Source organism: Rhamphochromis sp. 'chilingali' (assembly GCF_963969265.1).
Source record: "Rhamphochromis sp. 'chilingali' genome assembly, chromosome: 4".
NCBI lineage: Eukaryota > Metazoa > Chordata > Actinopteri > Cichliformes > Cichlidae > Rhamphochromis > Rhamphochromis sp. 'chilingali'.
In genome coordinates this window covers 5814875-5837481 of record NC_137948.1, presented here as the reverse complement: position 1 = coordinate 5837481, position 22607 = coordinate 5814875, and the positions used below count along the sequence as shown (strand labels likewise).

Below are 22607 nucleotides of genomic sequence, written 5' to 3'. Positions count from 1 at the left end.
AAACGACGGCAAACAAAGCATAGTTCACACGTATTTTTCTAAATTTCATTTCCTAAATGAATTTCCTAAATTTCCATGATAATAAACTTGTTGGATTAACATCTGGTTTGTTGTCCATGTTTCCATTAGATCAATAAATAATACAAGTTTATAGGCAGACACCAAATTCTCACATTTGAATGTATAAATGCTGTGTGTCTCTGCTTGAAAAGGCTTTCAGTTGATTAATGAATGTGACCAATGAACATTTAAATACACTGCTCACTAATAATAACAAAAATCATACTATAATTATTCTAGTGCGTCTATACATGTTTATATGTTCCCCTCCTCTTAGACAAGTGGACCAATCTGGATGAAAATTTCTGAGAGTTTCTGTGACAAACAGTGTGGCACCAGTGAGGGGCTTTAGGGACGGATACAAGGAATAAGACTTCTTTACATCTGCTCCACAGAAACGTATTACTGTGCAAAAGTTTCTTCTTGTGTTTTTCCTTCCTTTTTTCGATATTTGCAGGAGGATTTATTTTGCACTGATATTCTCTGAAGATCCACACCCTGGAGAGATTTTTCTTCACTTCCTCTACAAGTCAGCAATGTCTTTTGATATTGTTTAGATTTACTGCTAACACAGGTAATACACTGCTCAAAAAATTAAAGGAACAGGCTGTTTGTGACAAGCTAAACCAATCACATGATGCTCTGCAGCTGTGCTTAATTTCAAAAAAACAAACAAAACACCTGTAATAGTGCCCGGCGTGCGCTGTCTCGACAAACAACATTCACTTATCTGTACTTACAGCACTTCATTTCACACTCGCACCAAAGAATGCACCATCTCCAATGAAATCTCACTTTGAAACTCCACGTGACACAACAGCTCAGATTATTATTATTTTATTCTAAATCAAGGGTGTGACTTACAAAACACAGCATGTAAGCAAGAAACATAGAAAATGAAAAATTATCTACATTTTGTACAGATGCAGTAAATGCAAGCGTGTGTTTCATGACAAAACCTGTGTCTTTAGAGGACACTACACATGTTTGTTTTAAACAAATAAGTCAAAAAAAGGAGGCAGCGTAAAACACGTTTCTCAGTAAGTAATGCAGCTACATGCACACTAAACGGTCCTCCAGTTACTCATAAAGTATCACAGATACATACTCGTGTTTACAAAAAGTTTTCTTGTAAAGCTTATTTATCCATTTAATATTAATGTGTTTTTTCATTATCCAGTAAACAAAAAGCCCTTAAAGAAATTTCCATTATTTACATAAATGCTCTGAGTTTTTCTTCTGTTGCCTTTTCTTGCCCTACCACAGGTCAGGCTCCACCCACACAATCTTCTTTTGCTCCTCCCAGATGATGGTGCGCAGGCTGGTCAGCAGGGAGGTCTGGTCACACCAGGATTCTGGATCCACGCTGTGATACAGACACGGCAGCTTGTCCAGCAGCGGCTCCTCGCTCCTCGAACACGCCAGCAGCTGCTCCTCTGTCTGACTGTGACGGTGCAGCTTTGACCTAACGTAAAAGTTAGATAAATAAACTATAACCTCCTGCTTTTATGAACTTTTGTATTAACATGAAGTAATATCAACACATTTCTTTACACTTATTTATTTTTCTAAAAGTCGCTCACATAGAATAGGAAGGAAATGTTTTTGCTTTAGACTTGCTGATATTGTTTGTACATACAGTTGAAGTAACTGATCTGTAAGTATGACAAAATGTGTTTACTTAGTAGGCATAATTGCACAACTGGCCTGGGCTCTTTATTCAACAATAAAAAAAATCTGGAGCTCAGTGGTTGAGCAGCTGATCCCTGATTTCCTGTCTCTGCTATTGCTGCACTAATAAAGGTGAGATTAGTTAAAAAAGGAATTTTACCATTAAACTCTATACATGAATACATCAGTCCCTTTTGTATTTTGTTTTACTTGTCTGAAAATATGAAGTTAAATTACAACTCTAAGATATTTGTGAATGAATCTGTGTGCCATGGAGTCTAACTGGAAAAACAAGGAAGGTTTTCTGGGAAAAATGTTGACTCATTATTTTTGCCCAGCATTCTCTCGCTGCTTACAATCGGAAGAAAAATGTAATATCAGAAGCATGAGGTGGCATTGCGTGAGATGAAGAAGACGAATCTACCTCAGTTTACGTGCGCTACGTGCAGACTGGCCAATGAAGATGATAATGGGGAAGATCTCAGAGCGCTGCAGCCGGCGCACGCAGTCGAGGCCTAAAGGCAGCACGCAGTGGATGCCCTGCAGGTTATGAAGAAATAAATAAAATTAGCTTAAGTGTGATTTAAGCGCAGTGCTGTTACATGAAATACATTTTAAAGAATCTCTGGCACTGTGATAAAGTAAAATACTGGTTTAAACCTGATGATGGTGCTAAAGTCATCAGATAACCAAAATGTAAGTTTTACAACATAAATCTCATTCATATTTGTACAAAAGTTGCGGCTCAACTGGCCATCATCTGTTTAGCATTGCACACAGTTTGTTGACCACAGCTTCCTTCTTTGCTCTGACCTTCTTCATGACCTTCTCGACACTCTGCAGGGTGTAGCAGCGGCTCCCACCCTGCTCAACCTCCTCCAGGATCTCAGACCTCTGGAGCTGGGCTGCATGCTCACTGGAGCTCAGCACCTCTGAAGCAGAGAGGAAAGAGATTATAACACACAAGATAATGCTGTGTATTATTGGAAACACACATTAAATGATTTCGTTTGGTGTAGCCTGTTATTTCCTCTAAATATTCTACGCCTATGTTGCTGTAATGATGGTAAAGATTTACACTTTATGGCTGCTGTCCTCCTTTTATTGATATTTATTTCCTTCCTGGTTTACAGTAACACACAAACTCCATTGTACAGTATGAGACCGGTTATTTACTATGCTTCCATTACAGCATGAAATCGTAAATAGAGTGGGAGGTGTATGAGCAATCTCGCCCATAAAACATGAGTCAGCTCAGGAAACCGTGTCCCTCCCGCTTATCTAACAATTTGTCTTCAGCTGTTTATTCTGTAGCCGAGATTCACATAAGATTTCATGTCAGCTTATATCGACAGAGCATTTCTTACCAGGCTCACAGAGCTGAAAGCCCTGCCAGCTGGCCAGCTTCTTGTCCAGGATGCGTCCCAGCACCGAGGGCAGCAGCAGGACAGGCCTGCAGACAGGCGGATAGCGTGGCGTCACCAGGGTGTAGGGCATGAGAGTTACACAACTTTTGGGTGCAGATGTTGCATCTGCAGTGGAAAGAATAGACAGTGCAAATGTTTATATCTCACTAATATTTCCATAGATCTCTTTTTTAAGTGCAGTTAAAGCTGAGATTCACTGGCTGTTTGTAGAATATGAGGCCCCGAGTAATTCTGCTGTTTTGTGACCACTGGGGTTACTGTACTTGATTCTGCACTCGCGCTCTTCTCCTCCTCCACGCTGACCCACAGTGGGTTCCTGCCCTGGCGCCCAGTGCTGACAATCCTCACAGTCTTCTGTGTATTCTGGGTCATCACACGCTCACCCTGACGAAGCAGAAGAATATTCCCAGGAGTTAATTAGGGGAAAGATGTAACTTGTGAAAAAAACTAAACAAAGCAACAAAAACCCAGTGCTTTAGTTTATTCTTACCTTTTCAGACTTCTTTGCTTCAAAGCTCATATCCTCAATAGCTCGAATCAGAAGCCGCTGTGCCCTGTGACATCAAGAAATCAGTGAGTAGTGATCTGACTCCATTCTCGAATAATCTGAAGAGCGCACAGTTGCCTTTTGTGAACCTGAACTTTTCATTCATCAGTGCACCAACCTGTAATAATTGGGAACAGTTCCGCTCTGGAGGTCCAGCTGCTGACACGGGTGAACGTGACTGGCGTGCCACGAGTCCTCGGTGCCGGCGGGCCGCGTGTTCGTCACATGCAGGATGTCGTTACAGGACACAGCCAGGGTTCCTCCGGGGCCGGCAGGGAGGGACATGTTGACACGTACGTAGAAGGAGTCTCCTGATGATGTCTCACTGCTCTGCAGCTGTTGCAGCAGCGCCTCGTAGTCTGAGCAGACAGAAGAGGACGTTAAACCACTGGACTGACACTCTGCAGTACACACCATGTGGATGATATTCAGAACTGATGTCAGTTGCTGTACATGCTCTACATTTCATCCCAGAACTAACATAATGTCAAGTTTAAAGAACAATATACTTTCATGGTAACTGTACTTTATTACCTCCTGTGCTTAATCCTCACACCCAACATAAGCACAAGCCTTACCTGTAAAGATGCGTTTATAAAATTCACAGATAAAAACTAAACCTATACTAGACCTTATTTTATCAGATCCCCTTCAAAGCTCGTCCCGTTTTGATCACTTACCCCTGTGTGTCTGTGATGAGGGCTGGAGCTTCTCCAGAGTAGCAAAAACAGCACTCCTTCAAACTGAACTTCCTTGAACACTCTGCTCTCCTCGCGAGCAATGATCCACGCAATAAAAATTAAGATTTTACTCGATAGTTTGAGGGTCATGGTGAAAATGCAGAAGTGGTCAGAAGTGGACTGCCAGGGTGCAGTCACTAAGTAGCATCCAAGCCAGAGCGGGCCAGATGTGCACAAGAAGACGGGGAAATCAAATCAGGTGTGGTTTCTGAATACATGAGAACTTTGAGTTCATGTGCATAAAAAATCTGCTGAGAACATTTAAAAGACCAGTTTGTGATGCAACGCGTGAAGGAGAGGGAATAGCAAACAAACAATCATTTTATTATGTCAACCATGCAGGCCCTGCTTTTTTATTATGTTCTGTCTTCGGATACGTGCCAAAAAATGTGGTTTACTTTTTCAAAATGACAGGTTTCAGAGCTGAATTCTTTGCTTGACGCAAAACAAAAACACCCTCATGAATGCAGCATGTTCACCATATCCAGTTTCTACTTCCTCATGTCAGGCATCCTTTTAATGTCAACCAAAGCTGCCTCCTTCCTGAAGTCAGCTGTAACCATAAAGTCTTATTTCACGGCTACGCGTGTAAAACAAACACAAAGTATAATACAGTACTGCCAATACTCTTACATGTTTATGGGCATTTTTACAGCTTCAGTAAGTTTAGATAATAATGTGGAAGAAAAAAATAACATAGAACAATTTGGCTTCAAGACTGCAGACAAGTCATAGAGCGAGATCTAACATCTCCACTAAAACGGCATATAAGTGATTCAAGATGAGACTAAAACTTCATTTAGGCTTTGCGGGAAATTTACTTCCTAACTTGCGTAGCAACTGGAAACTCTTTTTATCCCTATACCGCAGCCTTTAAGTGGTTGTGGTATGCGCTGACCCGACATGTAGTCACATTTCTCAGGAGGCACGCCAAGCTACATAGAAGGCTGCGATGCAGGGTTACAGTAAAATGGTGTTCCGGTTATGGTGCAAGTTATATGGAAATCTGACGCAATTCGTGTGTAAGTTCTCGATGAATCAGTACAAGAAATATGACGTACCATCTTGCCTGGGGCGGAGGGAGAGATGACAGATGCCTGCAACCTGGCCAAGAGCCCACATGGCTTCCTCTAAAGTGGAATCTTCCAGCACCATCCTCAGAGCCTTCTGATTCTTCTCGTACTTCACCTGCAGACCAACAGCGTTTTCACAACAGGTGATAAGGAGAAAAACTGCTTTTACGCACACATTTGCACCTACCTCCACTATCTGAGCCCCGGGGCTGATGCCAACAGTGTGAGCTGCGCTGCCTTCAGTCACCTGATGCACAAACACTCCCGTCTTATTGCCCCCCACTACTGCCAGCTGGCTGAGGAGCGCCTCACCCTGGAAGGAGATGCTGAGAACTCTGCCACTGACACGGATCGCTTTTGGACGAGAACGCATCAGGAAGGGAGGGACTGAGGATCTTGACAGGCTGACGATGAAAAATTAGGGAAGTTATTCAAGCTATTTAGCAAATATTGATCACTAATAATTACAAATAATTCCTGCACACTGGGATTAGTAGAAAGTGGACCTGCTCTCCTGGACTGATTTTGCTACAGCAGTGCACACTAACAATATCCGGTTATTTGTAGAGCACTTTTTTTTTTTTTATACATGGACATATGATCCCAAGTTACTAAGTGTAAGAAGTAAGTGTGGAAGAATGTGATCTGAGACACTGAGGAGGTTTTTTATTGTGGTGTAAAATTCTCAACTGTTGAAGAGTTGTTTTCACTCTTCACTAAGGGCGATCGTGGCTCAAGAGTTGGGAGTTCGCCTTGTAATTGGAAGGTTGCCGGTTCGAGCCCCGGCTTGGACAGTCTCGGTCGTTGTGTCCTTGGGCAAGACACTTCACCCGTTGCCTACTGGTGGTGGTCAGAGGGCCCGGTGGCGCCAGTGTTCGGCAGCCTCGCCTCTGTCAATGCGCCCCAGGGTGGCTGTGGCTACAATGTAGCTTGCCATCATCAGTGTGTGAATGGGTGGATGACTGGATATGTAAAGCGCTTTGGGGTCCTTAGGGACTAGTAAGGCGCTATATAAATACAGGCCATTTACCATTTACTTCACCAGCTAGTGATCAACAATGTCCTGTATGCCCTGTGATTAATAGCCTGCATTAGATTTATGATTGGCCTTAAAAGTGTCCATACCCTTTGGGCAGAGTAGAATCTAATTCTATTTAAAAATTCGTGTCACTGTCTCACCTGTGAGAGCTGGACCTCCTACGAGAGGAAAGCCCGAATGTCTGCATGCTCTTGTTCACCACTGGACAAAAGAGAGAATGTTTAATGATTGGACATCACGGTTGTTTCCCAGGAAATAATGTGTTGGGGTTAATGTGTCACTCTACGTTGGCAAAGATACAACAGGGGACAAAAGCAAATGAAACTCCCCTCAAACAACAGCTATAAGGTAAAGAATGTACTACAATAATAGAGAGAAAACACCAGTGATCAGATGATCCCCTATGAGAAATATGGAGAATAGAGAAAGCACTTGGTGACAGTGGGAAAGAAAAACTCCTTTGTAACAGGAAGAAAAATCTGGCAGAACTAGGCTCAGGAACGGGCAGCTATCTGCCGTTCCAGTTGTGGGTGAGAGCAAGAAGGAAAGAAGGTCTCGTTCTGATATCTCTGCACACATATACAGTAATTTAAAGAAGAATAATGCTTTCAATACACACCGCTGGGGAGCAACACAAAGTCGTCCAATAGACTGTCAGTCTCTGCTGCCTCTGAGCTACAAGAAAAAAAATACAGACAAGTGCCCTTATCAGATCCAACAAATATGGATGCACACAACAATGACGGTATGCATTTTACACTGAGTTTACTTCGCAAAGAAGCGTGTGATAAATGGAGATAATGTCTACAGACTGGTTTGGTGGGTTGCTATGACAACAGCAAGACACTGTGACAAGTATATAAAGTCTACTCAATTTGTGATTTCAATAGAACTTCTGTGGCTCCTCAACAAACTTGTGTTCTTTAATTAGCTCTCGATTGCACTTTCTTTCTTTTTGTGTTGTAAATCAATAATCAACCTGAAACTGTGCCATGATATGAACACAGAAAGGAATGCAGAGTTCAGCAACACTGCTCATTCATCCGTTCTGGTGAAATGTTTCCCAAAATCTCATAATGTCAGTAAGAAATTATGAGATTTTGATATGCACTTCTAGGAAACACAGGCATACCTGCTCTCTGCATACAGAATTTCCTTCCTTCGGCGGAGAGAGTCTGGACTGGGAGGCTCAGCGTTTCGGGACCGCATGCTACACGTAGCACCATCTTCACACTACACACACAAGCCAATATACACGGCCAACACAGACACAGAACATAAAATCATGACTGCAGGAAAAGCGACAGTATGTCACAAGTGTGTAGTTTGAATGAGAAAGCAGGAACATACCACTCTGTGCACTGCGGTTAACTGATATGTCAGGGTTTTTCATTATTAATCTCAAGAGCAGTGCTATCAGGCTTTGATCACACATGATGGTATTTGAACTCTGGTGGTTGTCACTAGTGACTGGTTTTGTCTCCATCTCACCTTTTTTCCCACTGATAATGTGCCAGCACCCAATTTAATATTGGTTGCATGCAGTTGAACGCCATAAATAAATAACTTTTTACTCATGGCGAAGAGTTGCCACTATAAAACTGTTGGGTGCATTGTTGGAAGCACTAACAGAGACTGGTAGGTGCATCCTACAGATTTTGTCCATTTTAGAAATGAATCTAACCACCCTCTGCTGGCAGTGAGTGGAAGAAAAGAGGGATTTGTGTTGATGTGCTCAGGTGTGGTTCTTTAGTCACTCTTACTGTTTGCCTGACCGGCCACACCTACTCTTTGTCTATTCAGCTTGGCAGCTGTAGATTTCATCCATTACTCACTGCATTACTGAGTCTACCAAAGTGGCCACAGTGTTCATCAGGCCGCTAGACAAGAAGCCCTAGTTTCTCTTGTTGCTTTTTGTCTGCACTGTTTTCTTTGTGCCTGAGATGACTCCTTAGAATCATTCCAGGCTACAAAGCAAAAACTCCTCAGCCACTCCACACGTCAGCCAGCCACAGCCTTGCCTCCACCTCATCTAACTTCTACGAGTTGACCCTAATCCTCGTGACTGTATTAACTCTATTCTTTGAAACTGGAGAGCTGTACAAAAACATCAGATTTAAAATACGTGATTATATTATTACATGTGGGGAAAAATTAACAGAGCATTTCACAGCTATTTCACACACTCACACACCTCTGAACTGCAGGAAACCATTGAAGGATTAATTGCATCCATGCGGCAGAGTCTGCGTCGAGATGATACGGGGCATTCATCACTGCTGGAACTCAGACTATCCCAGCCGCCCTCCGTCTCCTTAGGGTAGACATGAAATTAGTCAGTAATAGCATTTTCCTCTAAGTGTTGTGCATACGTGAGCATGTGTGTGTTTAAAAAATTTACTTCGGAGCTCTGGTGCAGTTCTGTAGAGCTGCACTTGGTCTGTAAGCTGAACACCTTCTCCTGTAGCTCCACCAGCTGGCACCGCAGGGTGTCCTTCTCAGCCAGGACATGTGCGATCATGGCCTGGGCCTCATCCCTGGACTGATAAGCCTAGAAGCACATGAATGATTAATAATAATAATAATGGATTGCATTTATATAGCGCTTTTCAAGGCACCCAAAGCGCTGATTGACAGTTATTTAAAACCGTTTAGCTGACTGTGCATGAAACTACTTTGATTCTTAGTCAGACACACAGACCCAGCTGAGCCAAGTTTAGGCCTCTGTTTGCTGAGATACAAAAGTACATACTGGCTTGGATACAAGCATGTGGTATGCAGTCGATTGTCAAAGCGGCGCCAACAGCAGACAACGATCTATTTTTCAGCACCTTTCAGCAAACACACCTCTGGAACAATACTCGATGGAAGCTTAAAAATAGAAGTACTGTGTTTCCAAGTCATTGTGAGTAATACATCACTCACTTGAAAAACCTCATATAGATATAAATACCAAAACACAACACTTAGAAATGTTCTTTATGACATCAAGTTGATCGGTTTTAAATGAATGATTAATATAATTATATTAAATTATTTATAGTTTTTAATGAAATATACGGTATAATTCAATTTAATTCAATTTTATTTATACAGCACCAAATCAGAACAACAGTTGCCTCAAGGCGCTTTATATTGTAAGATAGACCCTACAATAATACATACAGAGGAAAACCTAACAATCAAATGACCCCCTATGAGCAAGCACTTTGGCGACAGTGGGAAGGAAAAACTCCCTTTTAACAGGAAGAAACTTCCAGCAGAACCAGGCTCAGGGAGGGGCGGGGCCATCTGCTGCGACCGGTTAGGGTGAGAGAAGGAAGACAGGATAAAAGACATGCTGTGGAAAGCATCTCTGTGGTGTTCCAATGGCACACTGAGTTACTAATTGATTATTAGGAAAGCTATTGTCCAATTATGTTTTAAATCACCACCAGAAAACAGGAAGTGAAACAGGAAGTGGGAGACTTTAAGGCACAACCGGGCGAGACAAGAGTATCAGAAGCTCTAGTTTGGGAAACAGCTTTGTTAAATAGTTAATGCGTCAGTTATATTTTTCAGGTGTGTAAGATATACTTTGATCACGCTCTGATAATTTACATGAAAAAAAAGTTCTTATGTTTTGGCATTTTCAGACAGTATTCAAAAACTGGGGAAAAAAGGGAGAAAAATCAGTGATTTAAAGAGTTTCCATCTGGGCTAACCTGAACATAGAGACTTTTAATGTGATAAACCTGCATTTGGTGACAGAGTTTCTTACTGAAACACTGAAATGGACATCTGTATGCCTAACATGATTCTCCAAGGAAATACTCGTAGGAATAGGAGCATTTTTTTATCCTCTTTGCTTGAGAATACTTGAGATACTTGTTATTAAAACTCAGAGGAAATGTTGTGCGCAGCGTCAAATAAATACAAATATACATATACATGTAGAAAACAAAGCACAGTGAGGTAAAGTAAGTATTTTTTGTCATTAGTTGATTGTCTTTTAATTTTTTTAAACAATTTCAAATTACACTAGATTAAAGTTTTTCTTTAAACAACAAGCAAAGCCAAACTATAAGCAGTGTAAGTCTGAATATGTTATGCCTACAGAAGTAGTTATATAATTGAAGGTACTGTCTTGATCTTAATTATTCTGTGCTGTGGAACTCCAACACCTGCATTCCTCGAGCTTGTGTGTGCGTCACACCATCCGCTCGAGACTTGTCTAACAAATCAAATTCCTCTGCTTCAGTGAAGCAGTTAAATGCTGTTAAATGCAATCTGACAGTTTTTAGGGTATGGTAGAATTTTTTAATTCATTGTTTTCAGAGGAAAGGGTTCAAGTTAATGACAGCTGATGTAAAATGACTTTAAAGTGGATCATTTCTTCATGATGTTTTCATGTGAAGGTAAGAACATGTTAGAAAAAAACAGAATACCGCTCCTTTAAAAGAAAGGTATTATTTAAAACAGAGAGGCGCGTACACTGTGTCCTTTATCAAAGACACATAAACACACACCTACGCACACAACAGACAAGTACAGAAGAACGGCGTATTATCTGACACTTAAAGCACTGAAACAACGCAACAATGAACCAGAGCAAAACCGATGCTCTCCGTAAAAGTAAAGTCTAAAACAGAAAAATGCAGCTTGAAAATGTTAATTAATTTGTTTATCAAATTCAGGAAAGATTGATTAGAGGCACCGTCGTCAATTCCTTACCTGGTCTCTCTCGGCCTGGAGAGCTTTCATCTGGTTCTGGATCACAGCGCTCTTCTGCTGGTGCATTTTGCAGTCCAGAGTCAGCTGTTGCACCTGGAGGCTCAGAGACTCGTTCTGATCCAAGAGCTGACAAGTACACGCATATTTTGCCAATTTAGCTTCAATTTTAAGTCTATGTTACATTAGAAAGTCAATTATTATATAAAGAAGTATGTGGTATTCATGGTTTCATGGTTTATTTATATTAGTGTTAGGTAACAATAACTCTCCAAGTAGCAGCTGAATACTTTTGCCCATCATGGTGCTGAGTGGGAGTCTGAAAAGCTCACTTTCCATCAGAGATAACTGGTTGAATTTGTGTGACATTTCCTGATCCGGTTACTGTAACCACTGAAGGAAAAAAACCAAAACAAACACACCTTTTTTTTGTCTCTGAGCAACTGTTCGTTCTCCTCCCTGTATGATCGGAGCTGCTCTGCTAGCTCCACCTGACTGTCTATGGCCTCTGCCAGGTCTTGAGCCAGGATGTCCTGACGAGCCTGATGCAACAGGAGCAGCAAATAAGATCTCACCTTCTAAAGAATATGAGTGAAAAAAATGGTCTATATTAAAAAACAAAAAAGAACAATTGCGCTCACGGGGTCTAGTTTTTCTGCCTTCGCCAGCTGGCAGCGCAGGCTCCTGACTTCATCTTGCAGCTGTGGTGACTCAGGACAAACAGACTTGAGTGACCGCTGCCTCTGGAATTCATTCTCTGCTTGGGCATTTTGTAGCTCAGTCTGCAGCTGATACACCTGCCACCACACAAGACAAACAAGACTTGAGACACTGTACATCTAATTAGGTGTTTTATGTTTTTTTATAGTCTGTGGTAAGAAACAAAGAGTGTAAATCAGTAAATCTGAGACACTGGAGACAATCCAATTAAATTCAGGAATTAGATGACCCCCATTCCCAGATGAGCAAGCACTTGGTGGCAGTGGGAAGCAACCAGGTTCAGAGTTTACTAGAAACAAAACAAGGAGAGAGAGAAGCAGTGAAGGGAAAAGAAAAGCTCAGGGCATTATAAGAAGCCCACAGCAGCCTGAGACTACAGCAGCAGAACTAAGGGAAGGTTCACAGTCGTCTGATCCAGTGCTAACTACAAGCTTTTTGAAAAATGAATGTGTTAGGCCTAATCTTAAAGGTAGAGAAATCCAAATTTGGAACTTGATTCGCAGGAGAGAGGCCAGGCTTTGCCTCCTATTCTACTTTTAAATACCCTCGGCTTGACTATGTGAGGACAAGGATTTTAGATTCAATGATAGAGATGCTAGTAAAGGAGAAATATATTCAATTCATCAAATGACTTTGACCAGCTGGAAAACAACAGAGGTGAAATGACTTTGACAAAACAGTTCTGATGATCTGAAGTCAGTTCTGATATGCTTGCATGATTGAAGTAAACAGGACTCTTTTCACCAAGTTCTCTGTTACCCATCAGCTCAATTCAGTTTAATTCAATGTTATTTATCCAAATCAAAACAACAGTCTCCTCAAGGTGCTTTATATTGTAAGGTAGACCCTACAATAATACATACAGAGAAAAACCCAACTATCAAATTATCCCCTACAAGCAAGCACTTTGGCGACAGTGGAAAGGAAAAACTCCCTTTTGACAGGAAGAAACCTGCGGTAGAACCAGGCTCAGGGAGGGGCGGGGCGTTGTTTTTTTAAACAAAAGTCTTTTCAAACATGAATATCTACTGTCATAAAAAAAGTTCTCTCACCCAACTAAACAATGTTTCTGGGAAATATAATAGAAATAACAATTTTGTTATTTAGAAAAAAAGACTTTTATGACCACATTCAAAATGACCTTTCATCATGCCTACGTACTGTCTCACACAAAAACAGCAGCAATTTAGCGCTATACTTGTCCAAGATTTGGAGACTTGTGGGAGGAATAACTGCAGATACTGAAGTAGCTTTACAACACCTCATATGTGCAGTTTAGAGCTTTTGCTGTGCCTTTAGAGGAAACCAGTGAAAAGTCTTTTGCAATATCCTTTTGTTTTGAATCTGTAGAGGTCAAATCTGAAGATTAAAAGTTTAAAGAAAAAAAAAGATAAATGCATTCATGACAGTGTAACCAAATGCAGCATATAAGAACTGTGGAGCCTGCTTGTTATCTTTGCTTGAGGATAAATATGGCAGCCCTTTCTGCAGGGAGGACAGAAGGACTTTGATTTTGAGTGGATGGGTCAATCATTAGAGTACAATTTAAAAAAGGAAAGTGTGACATGTTACAGAAGGAAAGATCCTGAACACTTCCCACTTTTGCCTTTCATTTGTTCTGCCTGGTAACTTAAACCCCATAGCTCCTGTATATAGCAAAGACTTTTTGCTAAATACCTATCTCAGATTACTTGTGAGGTGTCACTTGAGTCTGAGTCTTAAGCGGGAGAACATTTACCACAGCAAAATACACAACTTTTTTTCAGGCTGTGAACACAAAACAAAAAAAGCATCCCTTGGCACTGTCTAATCCTTTCAAGCTTTAATTTCACTTCTTTAACATCAGCCTTTTGAGGATTTTCCCCAGGGATGACAGCTTTGAGACTCAGACAGAAGGTCTCCTGCAGTGAACAAACAGACTCTAACCCTCCTGCCATCCTTTAAAAAACTCACACCCATCACCCTAGGGACCATTCTCAGCCACGCCATAAAAAGACCATATATCCATATTTTATTCCACTTTAAATTAGCCAACCTTGTAAAACTACTCCTCCCTGAAATATTCATGTAAAGTTTTAATTATATTTTCGTTGTTTTAACCCTTCAAATCCCAGTGTTATTACATGAGCGCCCTGTGTTATAAGCCCCAAAAACCAAAAAACGAAACTAAATATTTCCACAAAAAACCAGTTGAAGTAATATGTGATTGTCATTATAAGTAGGCCTTTAGATGGACCAAAGATTGGCACCAACATACATTTTGACCTGCCATTATTTTTTTTGCATTTTTTTTGCAATTTAAAAATTAAAACTTCAAGGCCCTGAGTCTTCATTGACATCCAAGAAAAGAAGAAAAAATAAAATCATATGATGATAATTTGGGGTTGAAAAATAGCGTTTATAATGGAAGTCAATGGGCAGAAAATGGTCCCCAGGGTGATGGGTGTGGGGATTTCTGCTGCTCAGCCATTTTAGGCTGATTTAAGGAATTCACACTGGAATATTAACATTGACAGGTAAAAACTATCCTGTGGCAAGTTTGGTTATATTCCGCTGAACACAGTGGAAATGGCAGCCATTTAACACATAGCAGTGGCACAAAAAGGTCCCAAGAAGGCAGGAGGGTTAATGACATCCGCTGACCTGAAGGTTTAGCTCGTGGAGCCGCCCGTTCACAGCTGATTTCTCCTCGATTGCTGCTGTGTAGCGAATATACAAGTCACACTTCTCATCCTTCAGCTTGGTGACTTCACGTTGCAAAGAGCACAAGTGTCTCTGGATCCGTTCGTTGTCGGTGCGCAGGGTTCTGGACTTCATCTCCTGCTCCATCATCTGACTGATGTCTGCCTCCAGAGAGGCGCAGTGTGCTCTCAATTTGCTGGCCTCGTTACGGGCCTCCTGCAGCTCTTTCTGCATCCCTGTGACGGCTCTGACCAGATACTCAGTCAGCTCTGAGTATTTTATCAGGCCTGAAAGAGAGTGCAAGGATTGCAGTCAGCAGAACAAAGAGAACAAACACATCCATAAGACATACTAAGACTTTGAGCCACTCACCACTGAATCTTGAGGGCTCAGTGCTGGGTTTGCGTCCAGTCACCTGGGTGTAGAGTGCTGGATAGTGAATCATTAAGCTCTCCAGCAAGGCCATACCACCATTCTTTCCCTGGGTTCTCAGCAGATCCAGCATGTGGCCTAGAAATAGTAGATTACAATGAGACTTCCAAATTAACCTTTGAGTTAATGTCATCAAGCAACAGCAGCGATGCAAATAATCACAATTCTAAATCTGAAGAATTTTGTTTTTACAGATACACCTAAACTCTGTCAGTGTGACATGATGATTTTATATGTTGCTGCTACACTTTTCTAAGTGGTTAACTCAGCAGTCTACTGTATCATCTCATGGACAGAGTTTCAACTGACTTTAAAATCCATGAAAACAATGAAAATCTCACTCGTTCTCATGCAGCGGTTTGTGAGGTTGTGGCAGGAAAGGATCTCGTCCTCGTCCATCTCACTGAGAACCCTGGCCTGCCTCAGGTACGGGATCAAGATGCACGGCCGCACTCCTAGCGAGATCCGATGGCGGTTGTCATTAATCAGCTCCCACAGCTCCTCCTCACCCATCCCTTTCAGGTCTAAATCCTCGGGGACACATTCCTCCGCCATGCTGGGTCTACTGAGTGTGTTTTAAAGCGTAATGATGTTGGCTGCCACAAAGATGACAGCTCTCAGTGGAGCAGGTGGACTGAGCACACACCTTTTGCAGCCAGAGCAGCGGACTGACTCTAAAAGGAAAAAACTGTTCTATAAACGTGTCAGGCATTTTCCACGCCCTGTGGGTGTTTATGTCCAAGTGCTGGCGTGTGGGCGTGCAGGAAAACCTGAAAGACAAGCTCTCAAGGATTCGACTCACAGGCTGATGCAAACTGAGTTAAAGGACACAAAACACCCACACACATAGTCACTAACACCCACACAAACACACACTCAAAAACAATCAGTCAGTAAAGCCATGATTAATGCCCATCTCTTATATTTACCCTCTGGGTGTTAGTAATGTTTGTTTACCCTGAACAGCTAGCTCGGTGTGTACTCGCGCCACACACAGGAGCCCCTCTCTCTGTTAATGAGTGAGGCAGAGATTTGTTTACTGAAGAGCGCCTATGGCACTGATGAACAGAGCCTATCGCTTACAGAGAAACGCTGGATGCCATTTGAGCTCACCTTAATAATTTCTAATCACATAAAAGCAAACACACACCACACACACCGCAGTGCTGACAGGAGCAAACACTAAGCGGCAAAGTGCAAAGTCCTGTGTTAAAGAAGGAAATAAGCTCAGCTGTGGTCATCACAAGGATAATGCCTTCCTCGTAATAATAGCTAGCTTACAGTTCTTGTGTGTGAACTTACTGTCAGCTGTATTGTAAACTGTCTATGCAAACAATTGGAAGACATCAGGGCAATCTACTGTATATATATACAAGCATTAAGACAATGGAGGATGTCATAACCAGTGAACTCACCAGGTTCAAACAGGATAAATGGGCATGTAGGCGTTTTCTAAGAATGTATTTTAACTGCAAAAGACATTAGATTTAAAAAAAAAAATTATAACAACAGCTGAAACATAATGTCAGCTTAGAAAGGGACCGACAAACATCTGCCAGTAAACTGTATTTTTTTTTATTTATTATTAGTCCTTTATTTATCCAGGTAAAAATCTCACTGAGATTAAAAATCTCATTTCCAAGCGAGACCTGGCATCATGGCAACAAAAGTCAAAATACATGTACTACCTAAGTATATAACATTTAAAACAAATACAATATCCCGTATGAACATGTGAATACAATAACAGATCAATTGAGAGCGACATCAAAAACAGTCACACTGAGTAAAAGAGTTATTCTCTCATTCCTTTAAGATGAACGTAATCTCTAATTGATGTAACCAATTCGGATAATTTCAGTTCCTTCTGCAGATTATTCCAGGAAGCAGGGGCAGCGTATTTAAAAGCTTTCCCCCCAGTCCTTTTCTGATTTTTGGGACAATCAATTGTATGAAATTGTGAGAATGAAGGCTGTGGTTGGTTGTGGTTTTTACACATGTAAATACATAAATAAGACCAACCAATGGGAGAGTCTGCAAATATGCAAAGATGGACATTTAGCAGCAGCATACAAAGAACGATGATGTACACAATTTTTATAGCCAGTAATAAAACGTAAAGCACAATGGTAGACAGTATCCAACCTCTTTAGGTAGTGGGCAGGTGCATTCATAAAAAGCAGGTCACCATAATCCAATAAAGGTAAAAAAAACTTGCACGAAGCAAGTGTTTTCTCACTTGGAAGGAGAAACAGGATTGATTTCTAAAAAAGTAACTTAATTTTAGTTTTAACTTCGACACAAGCCTTTGAATGTGAGTTTTAAATGACAAATTCTGATCTATAATGATCCCTAGATCATTATAGTTTTAATCTTAGGAGACGTAGCGAACAAGTCTTTGCCATTTGAGAATAACATGAGCTTGGTTTTCCCTTGATTTAACCAGATGTAATTTTAAACGGCAAAAGTCTTCTTATTGTGAGCGAGAAATAAGTGTGTCGCAGATGTCCAGTCCACAAGTTCACTACCCCTTGACAAGACAGTTAACAAAATATCCTCTTGCCTGTCTTTCTGCAAAACTCAAAAGCCCTGCTCTCTACAGTACACAATCCAGTGCTCAGTAACCCAACCGGCTTCTGTCAACAATGCACAGTTTGTTTATCTCGCACATCACGTAACACCATGGGGACGGCTCAATACTAGGAATTTCCCCTTAGAAGATGCATAATAATATACAAGACAAACAAAAGTATAATAAAAGAAGATGTGGAGGAAAAAAACCTCTGTCCAACTCCCACATTTCGAACTGTAAGAAGGAAAAGAAAAAAATGGGCTATGTGGTTGTCCATAAAGACCATTTGTAATTTTGAAACTAATCATTAATAAAGTGGGATGCAAAAGTTTGGGCAATCTTGTTAATAGTCATTATTTTCCTGTATAAATCGTTGGTTGTTACAACGTTGTACTTGTTCCTCTGCACGAATGCCTTAGTGGATTTTGAGCAGTGTTTTGGGTCGTTGTCTTGTTGAAAGATCCAGCCCCGGTGCAGCTTCAGCTTTGTCACTGATTCCTGGACATTGGGTTCCAGAATCTGCTGATACTGAGTGGAATCCATGTGTACCTCAACTTTGACAAGATTCCCAGTCCCAGCACTGGCCACACAGCCCCACAGCATGATGGAACCACCACCATATTTTACTGTAGGTAGCAGGTGTTTTTCTTGGAATGCTGTGTTCTTTTTCCTCCATGCATAACGCCCCTTGTTATGCCCAAATAGCTCAATTTTAGTTTCATCAGTCCACAGCACCTTATTCCAGAATGAAGCTGGCTTGTCCAAATGTGCTTTAGCAAACCTCAAGCGGCTCTGTTTGTGCTGTGGGTGGAAAAGGCTTCCTCTGCATCACTCTCGCATGCAGCATCTCCTTGTGTAAAGTGCGCCAAACGATGGTTGAACGATGCACAGTGACTCCATCTGCTGCAAGATGATGTTGTAGGTCTTTGGTGCTGGTCTGTGGGTTGACTGACTGTTCTCACCAGTCGTCGCTTCTGTCTATCCGAGATTTCTTGGTCTGCCACTTCGAGCCTTAACTTGAACTGAGCCTGTGGTCTTCCATTTTCTCAACATGTTCCTAACTGTGGAAACAGATGGCTTAAATTTCTGAGACAGCTTTCTGTATCCTTCCCCTAAACAATCTTTGTCTTCAGCTCATTTGAGAGTTGTTTTGAGACCCCCATGTTGCTACTCTTCAGAGAAAATTAAAAGAGGAGAGAAACTTACAATTGACACCATTAAATACTCTTCCACATTATTGGATTCACCTGTGTATGTAGGTCAGGGGTCACTGAGCTTACCAAGCCAATTTGAGTTCCAATAATTAGTTCTAAAGGTTTTGGAATCAATAAAATGACAACAGTGCCCAAATTTATGCACCTGCCTGATTTTGTTTAAACAATTATTGCACACTTTCTGTAAATCCAATAAACTTCATTTCACTTCTCAAATATCACTGTGTGTGTCTCCTATATGATATATTTAACTGACACTTTTTATTGTAACAACCAACGATTTATACAGGAAGATAATGACTATTATTACCAACAAAGCCTCCTAAAGCACGGCCAGCTTCGAGGTGTAAAAGGATGGTAGTGAGATCATTTCAGATTAGGAATTTTTCATGGTGTTTTGATGTTTATCTATTATTGTAGGGTCTTTACATAAAATTGAATTGATTTGGTGGTATACAAATAAAACTGAATTGAATTCAGCTGAGTGATTATGGGTGTTAATTTTACATTAACTCTAATTTTAGACCAATAAAAAATTGATAGTCCTTGATGTGTGTCAGTCAGAATCATTATTGTATTTGTTCCCTGATTCGCAAGAGAACAATCTGAAAGAAGCGGTATTCTGATTCCCTGGGATAGAGTTAAGGTTAGAGTTGGGATTGGGGTTAATAACTATACACATTAACAGTAAAAGCTCAACAAGTAATTGCAGTTTACATATTAACAACGGTTTTCTGGAGAAAAAGAAGTTCCAGTGAGGTTTGCAAGTGTGATGAGCAGTAGCTATGCAGCACTATCTTTCTAAGTCTGTGAAGGTTCTCAGTCATCCAGGTCATCGTAGTCAAAGGAGCTTGCAAAGAAAAGCGTCTGGACTTCTTTAAGTTGCTTGAAAACATTGCAGCTAACTGTTGGCACACACTGGCTGCTGAAATGTGACAATCATGAAAATATCTTTGATCAGTGGCATCAATCCAATCAGTCTGGTGTTACCAACGTGAAAGTTTCCATAAATAGTAATCATCAAAATATGATCTTTTTATACATTTTGAAAATTTTGCATAATACTTGGAAAAGTTGTATCAAACTGGATGCATGTGCATGTGGATGTTTGCATGTTCTGTGCTTTAGGTCATTCATTGCCCGTCAGGTTGTGGCATGTGGATAAATAATGCCCCATCTCTTCCTCCTGGAAGTATTTTTAGAGGTGATTTGCCTTTTTGAAATCCAGAGTTACAGAAATGACCTTCAAATTAAGCTTCCTCATTTCAGTTCTTCACTTTTTTTTGCCATGAATATTTTGTGTTCTTTCTTTGTCTTGATTTGTGGTCTTTGAGGTTGTTCTTTGTTAGGACTGGTCTCTGATTTTGTTTTATTTTAGGTTTTTTTTTTACCTTTGACAGTAGAGAGATAATCTACCAAACACTCCAATCAGGGTTGGTAACAGTTATAGTACACCGAATGTAATCTGGTCCTTAGCACGCCTTAAAATTCGGCAAATGCAACCTCAGATGAAGTATACACCATGAAATATCACACCGTGATGCAGAAGCAGGCCTGTGAAAAACTAATCATACTCTACTGCTTCTATAAGAATTAAGGATTAGTAGCAGTCAGGAGCTATTAATAAAATTGACATGATGGACTGATCATTATTAATGTGAACTGTTAGGTGTTAAAGTTAATGACAGTACAATTAGAGCTAGAATGATCAAGTAAAGACTGTCTGGAAAGGTTGCCAGGAGAAAGCCTCTTCTCAAAATACATAGCAGCATGGCTTGGGTTTGCAAAGTTGCATTTGAAAAAACCACAAGACTTCTGAAACAATGTCCTTTGGACAGACCAAAACCAAGTGGAATAATGCACAGAATCACATTTGCCAGAAACTAAACACAGCATATCAGAACAAACACCTTATATACCAACCGTCAGGGCTCATGATATGGGCTTTTTCTGCAGCCATAAGACCTGAGCGCTTTGCAGACACTGAAGTCCTCTGTATACTCAAACCCATGCTGAAGTTTTTATACTGTGTATAACCCTCAGTTTTAACTTGATTTACAAAGTCTGAGTGCCACAAAGTAAAAGCACATCATTGCACAGCAGTGGTTTGTATTATGGCTCGATACAAAGCTCAGTTTTTCCGTGACTAATAATAGTGACCATGGTAATTTTTCTGAAATAAATCTATTATTGTGATGAAAATCTGAACAGGTCCAATCTGCATTTCTAAAGAAAACTAGCATGTTTAGAAATGCTATGTTGAAAATGTCTTGCTCTATTAAAAAAGCACTTAGGAAAGATTCGACAAAAATGTTATTGGGGGGCGTGCTAGTAATTTTGTCCTCATTGGTAGCTCAGTACGTAAAGTGGCAAAATAAAATGAAGCTGCCAGAAGATAAAACAGAATAAAATAAATTTCTGCATTAAAACCTAAATAACAAAACTGCTTGAAATTGTCATGAGGAGACTCGTGTACTTGCTTTAAACATTCATGGATAAAATCACCACTTATACTGCAGGTCATGTAAAAGCTTTCTCCCTTTTAATTTAGCTAGTGTCATTTGGGTGTGTCTGAGCGGACACATCATTTACAAGGAAATTGAATTCTCTGTATCAGTTGCATGTTTTGCTAAGCCTGTGCTATAACAGTGTGATGGTGAAATACTATAAGGTTTTCCATGTGCTTTGCAAGAGTCTGCTATTTGAGCAGCAGGTTTCACAGCATTGCAACATTACAAGGCTGGTGCTAACCTGACTTTAGGTTCTTTTCTCTGCTCTGTCACTCCAGATGGTACGTGACAGTTCTGTCCCTACTACGGTTTTGTGCCATCTTCAACTGATCTTTGACATCAACTGATAAGGAATGAGAAAAAAAACAAAGCATGTGTACTACTGACAATAGAAAACCAAAATAAGCTTGCGTCATGTCGCACCAAGTACTGATAATATAGCGTTTTGTGTACTTTAGGGCATGTGTACCGTGTAAAGTGGCACGTTTTCCATTTGATCAACACATTACCACGGCAGTATGAAAAATATTATATAAAAAGGTGTGACTGTGGAATATCAGGCTATTTTAAAATAAATATTTTTAAGTGAAATCCAATCTAATAGTTATGCGATGTTTTATGATACATAGTGTTTAGTTATAAAGCACTTTTTTAAAAAACACAATTTTGACAAAGTGCTATACAAATCACCAAAACACTACACAAAAAATCAGCAACAACAACAGTGATAAAAATACTACTGTAAATAAAAGCTAAGAGTACACCACTCTCATTCGGATTTAAAAGCCAAAGAATAAAAAAGAGTTTTAAGATATACTTTAAAAAGAGGTAACAAGGGGGCTGGGCAGGAGATCATTCCACAATTTGCGAGTGAAAAGGCTCGATCACTGGTTTTTCAGAATTGTGTTAAAGATTCCACTTTACCGTCGCTGAAAGCATTAACGTGGCTGCCTTAGCCTGATGAAGTTGACTGCTACAACAAAATGCAAGAATTTCTTCCAGGACTGAGCTGAACAAAGGCAGTTCACTCCCTGGTGATGAGTGTACTTTTACTGTTTCTTGGTTTTGAGTTACTGAACACTGTTTGAAGTATATAACATTTTTATAATTTCTTCAGTATGAAAGCAAGCAGAACTGAAGAATGAAAAAAAAAAATACACAACAGAGATTTATATATTCAGATTAATATTATTATGTAATGTGGAACACA

At 40.4% G+C, this 22607-nt stretch overlaps 1 protein-coding gene across 2 annotated transcripts; it reads right to left on the bottom strand.

Moving 5' to 3' along the window:
* Nucleotides 1-918: 918 nt before the first annotated feature.
* Nucleotides 919-16367, bottom strand: card14 (caspase recruitment domain family, member 14). 2 transcript variants are annotated; one of them, XM_080880942.1, is made up of 20 exons: nt 15443-16360; nt 15042-15179; nt 14631-14956; nt 11909-12064; nt 11690-11809; nt 11271-11396; nt 8959-9108; nt 8752-8871; nt 7690-7790; nt 7177-7232; nt 6698-6758; nt 5706-5922; nt 5507-5633; nt 3824-4064; nt 3649-3712; nt 3422-3542; nt 3099-3263; nt 2545-2663; nt 2156-2271; nt 919-1525 (listed from the first exon to the last, which is right to left on the bottom strand). In XM_080880942.1, the coding sequence occupies exons 1-20, from the start codon at nt 15654-15656 to the stop codon at nt 1318-1320; spliced, it is 2946 nt and encodes a 981-aa protein (XP_080737068.1). In that variant the 5' UTR covers nt 15657-16360; the 3' UTR covers nt 919-1317. The 2 variants fall into 2 exon arrangements, 1 of the variants encoding a protein (XP_080737068.1); XR_013971486.1 differs by lacking the exon at nt 919-1525 and having other exon boundaries at nt 2244-2271; nt 3099-3184; nt 15443-16367.
* Nucleotides 16368-22607: the final 6240 nt, after the last annotated feature.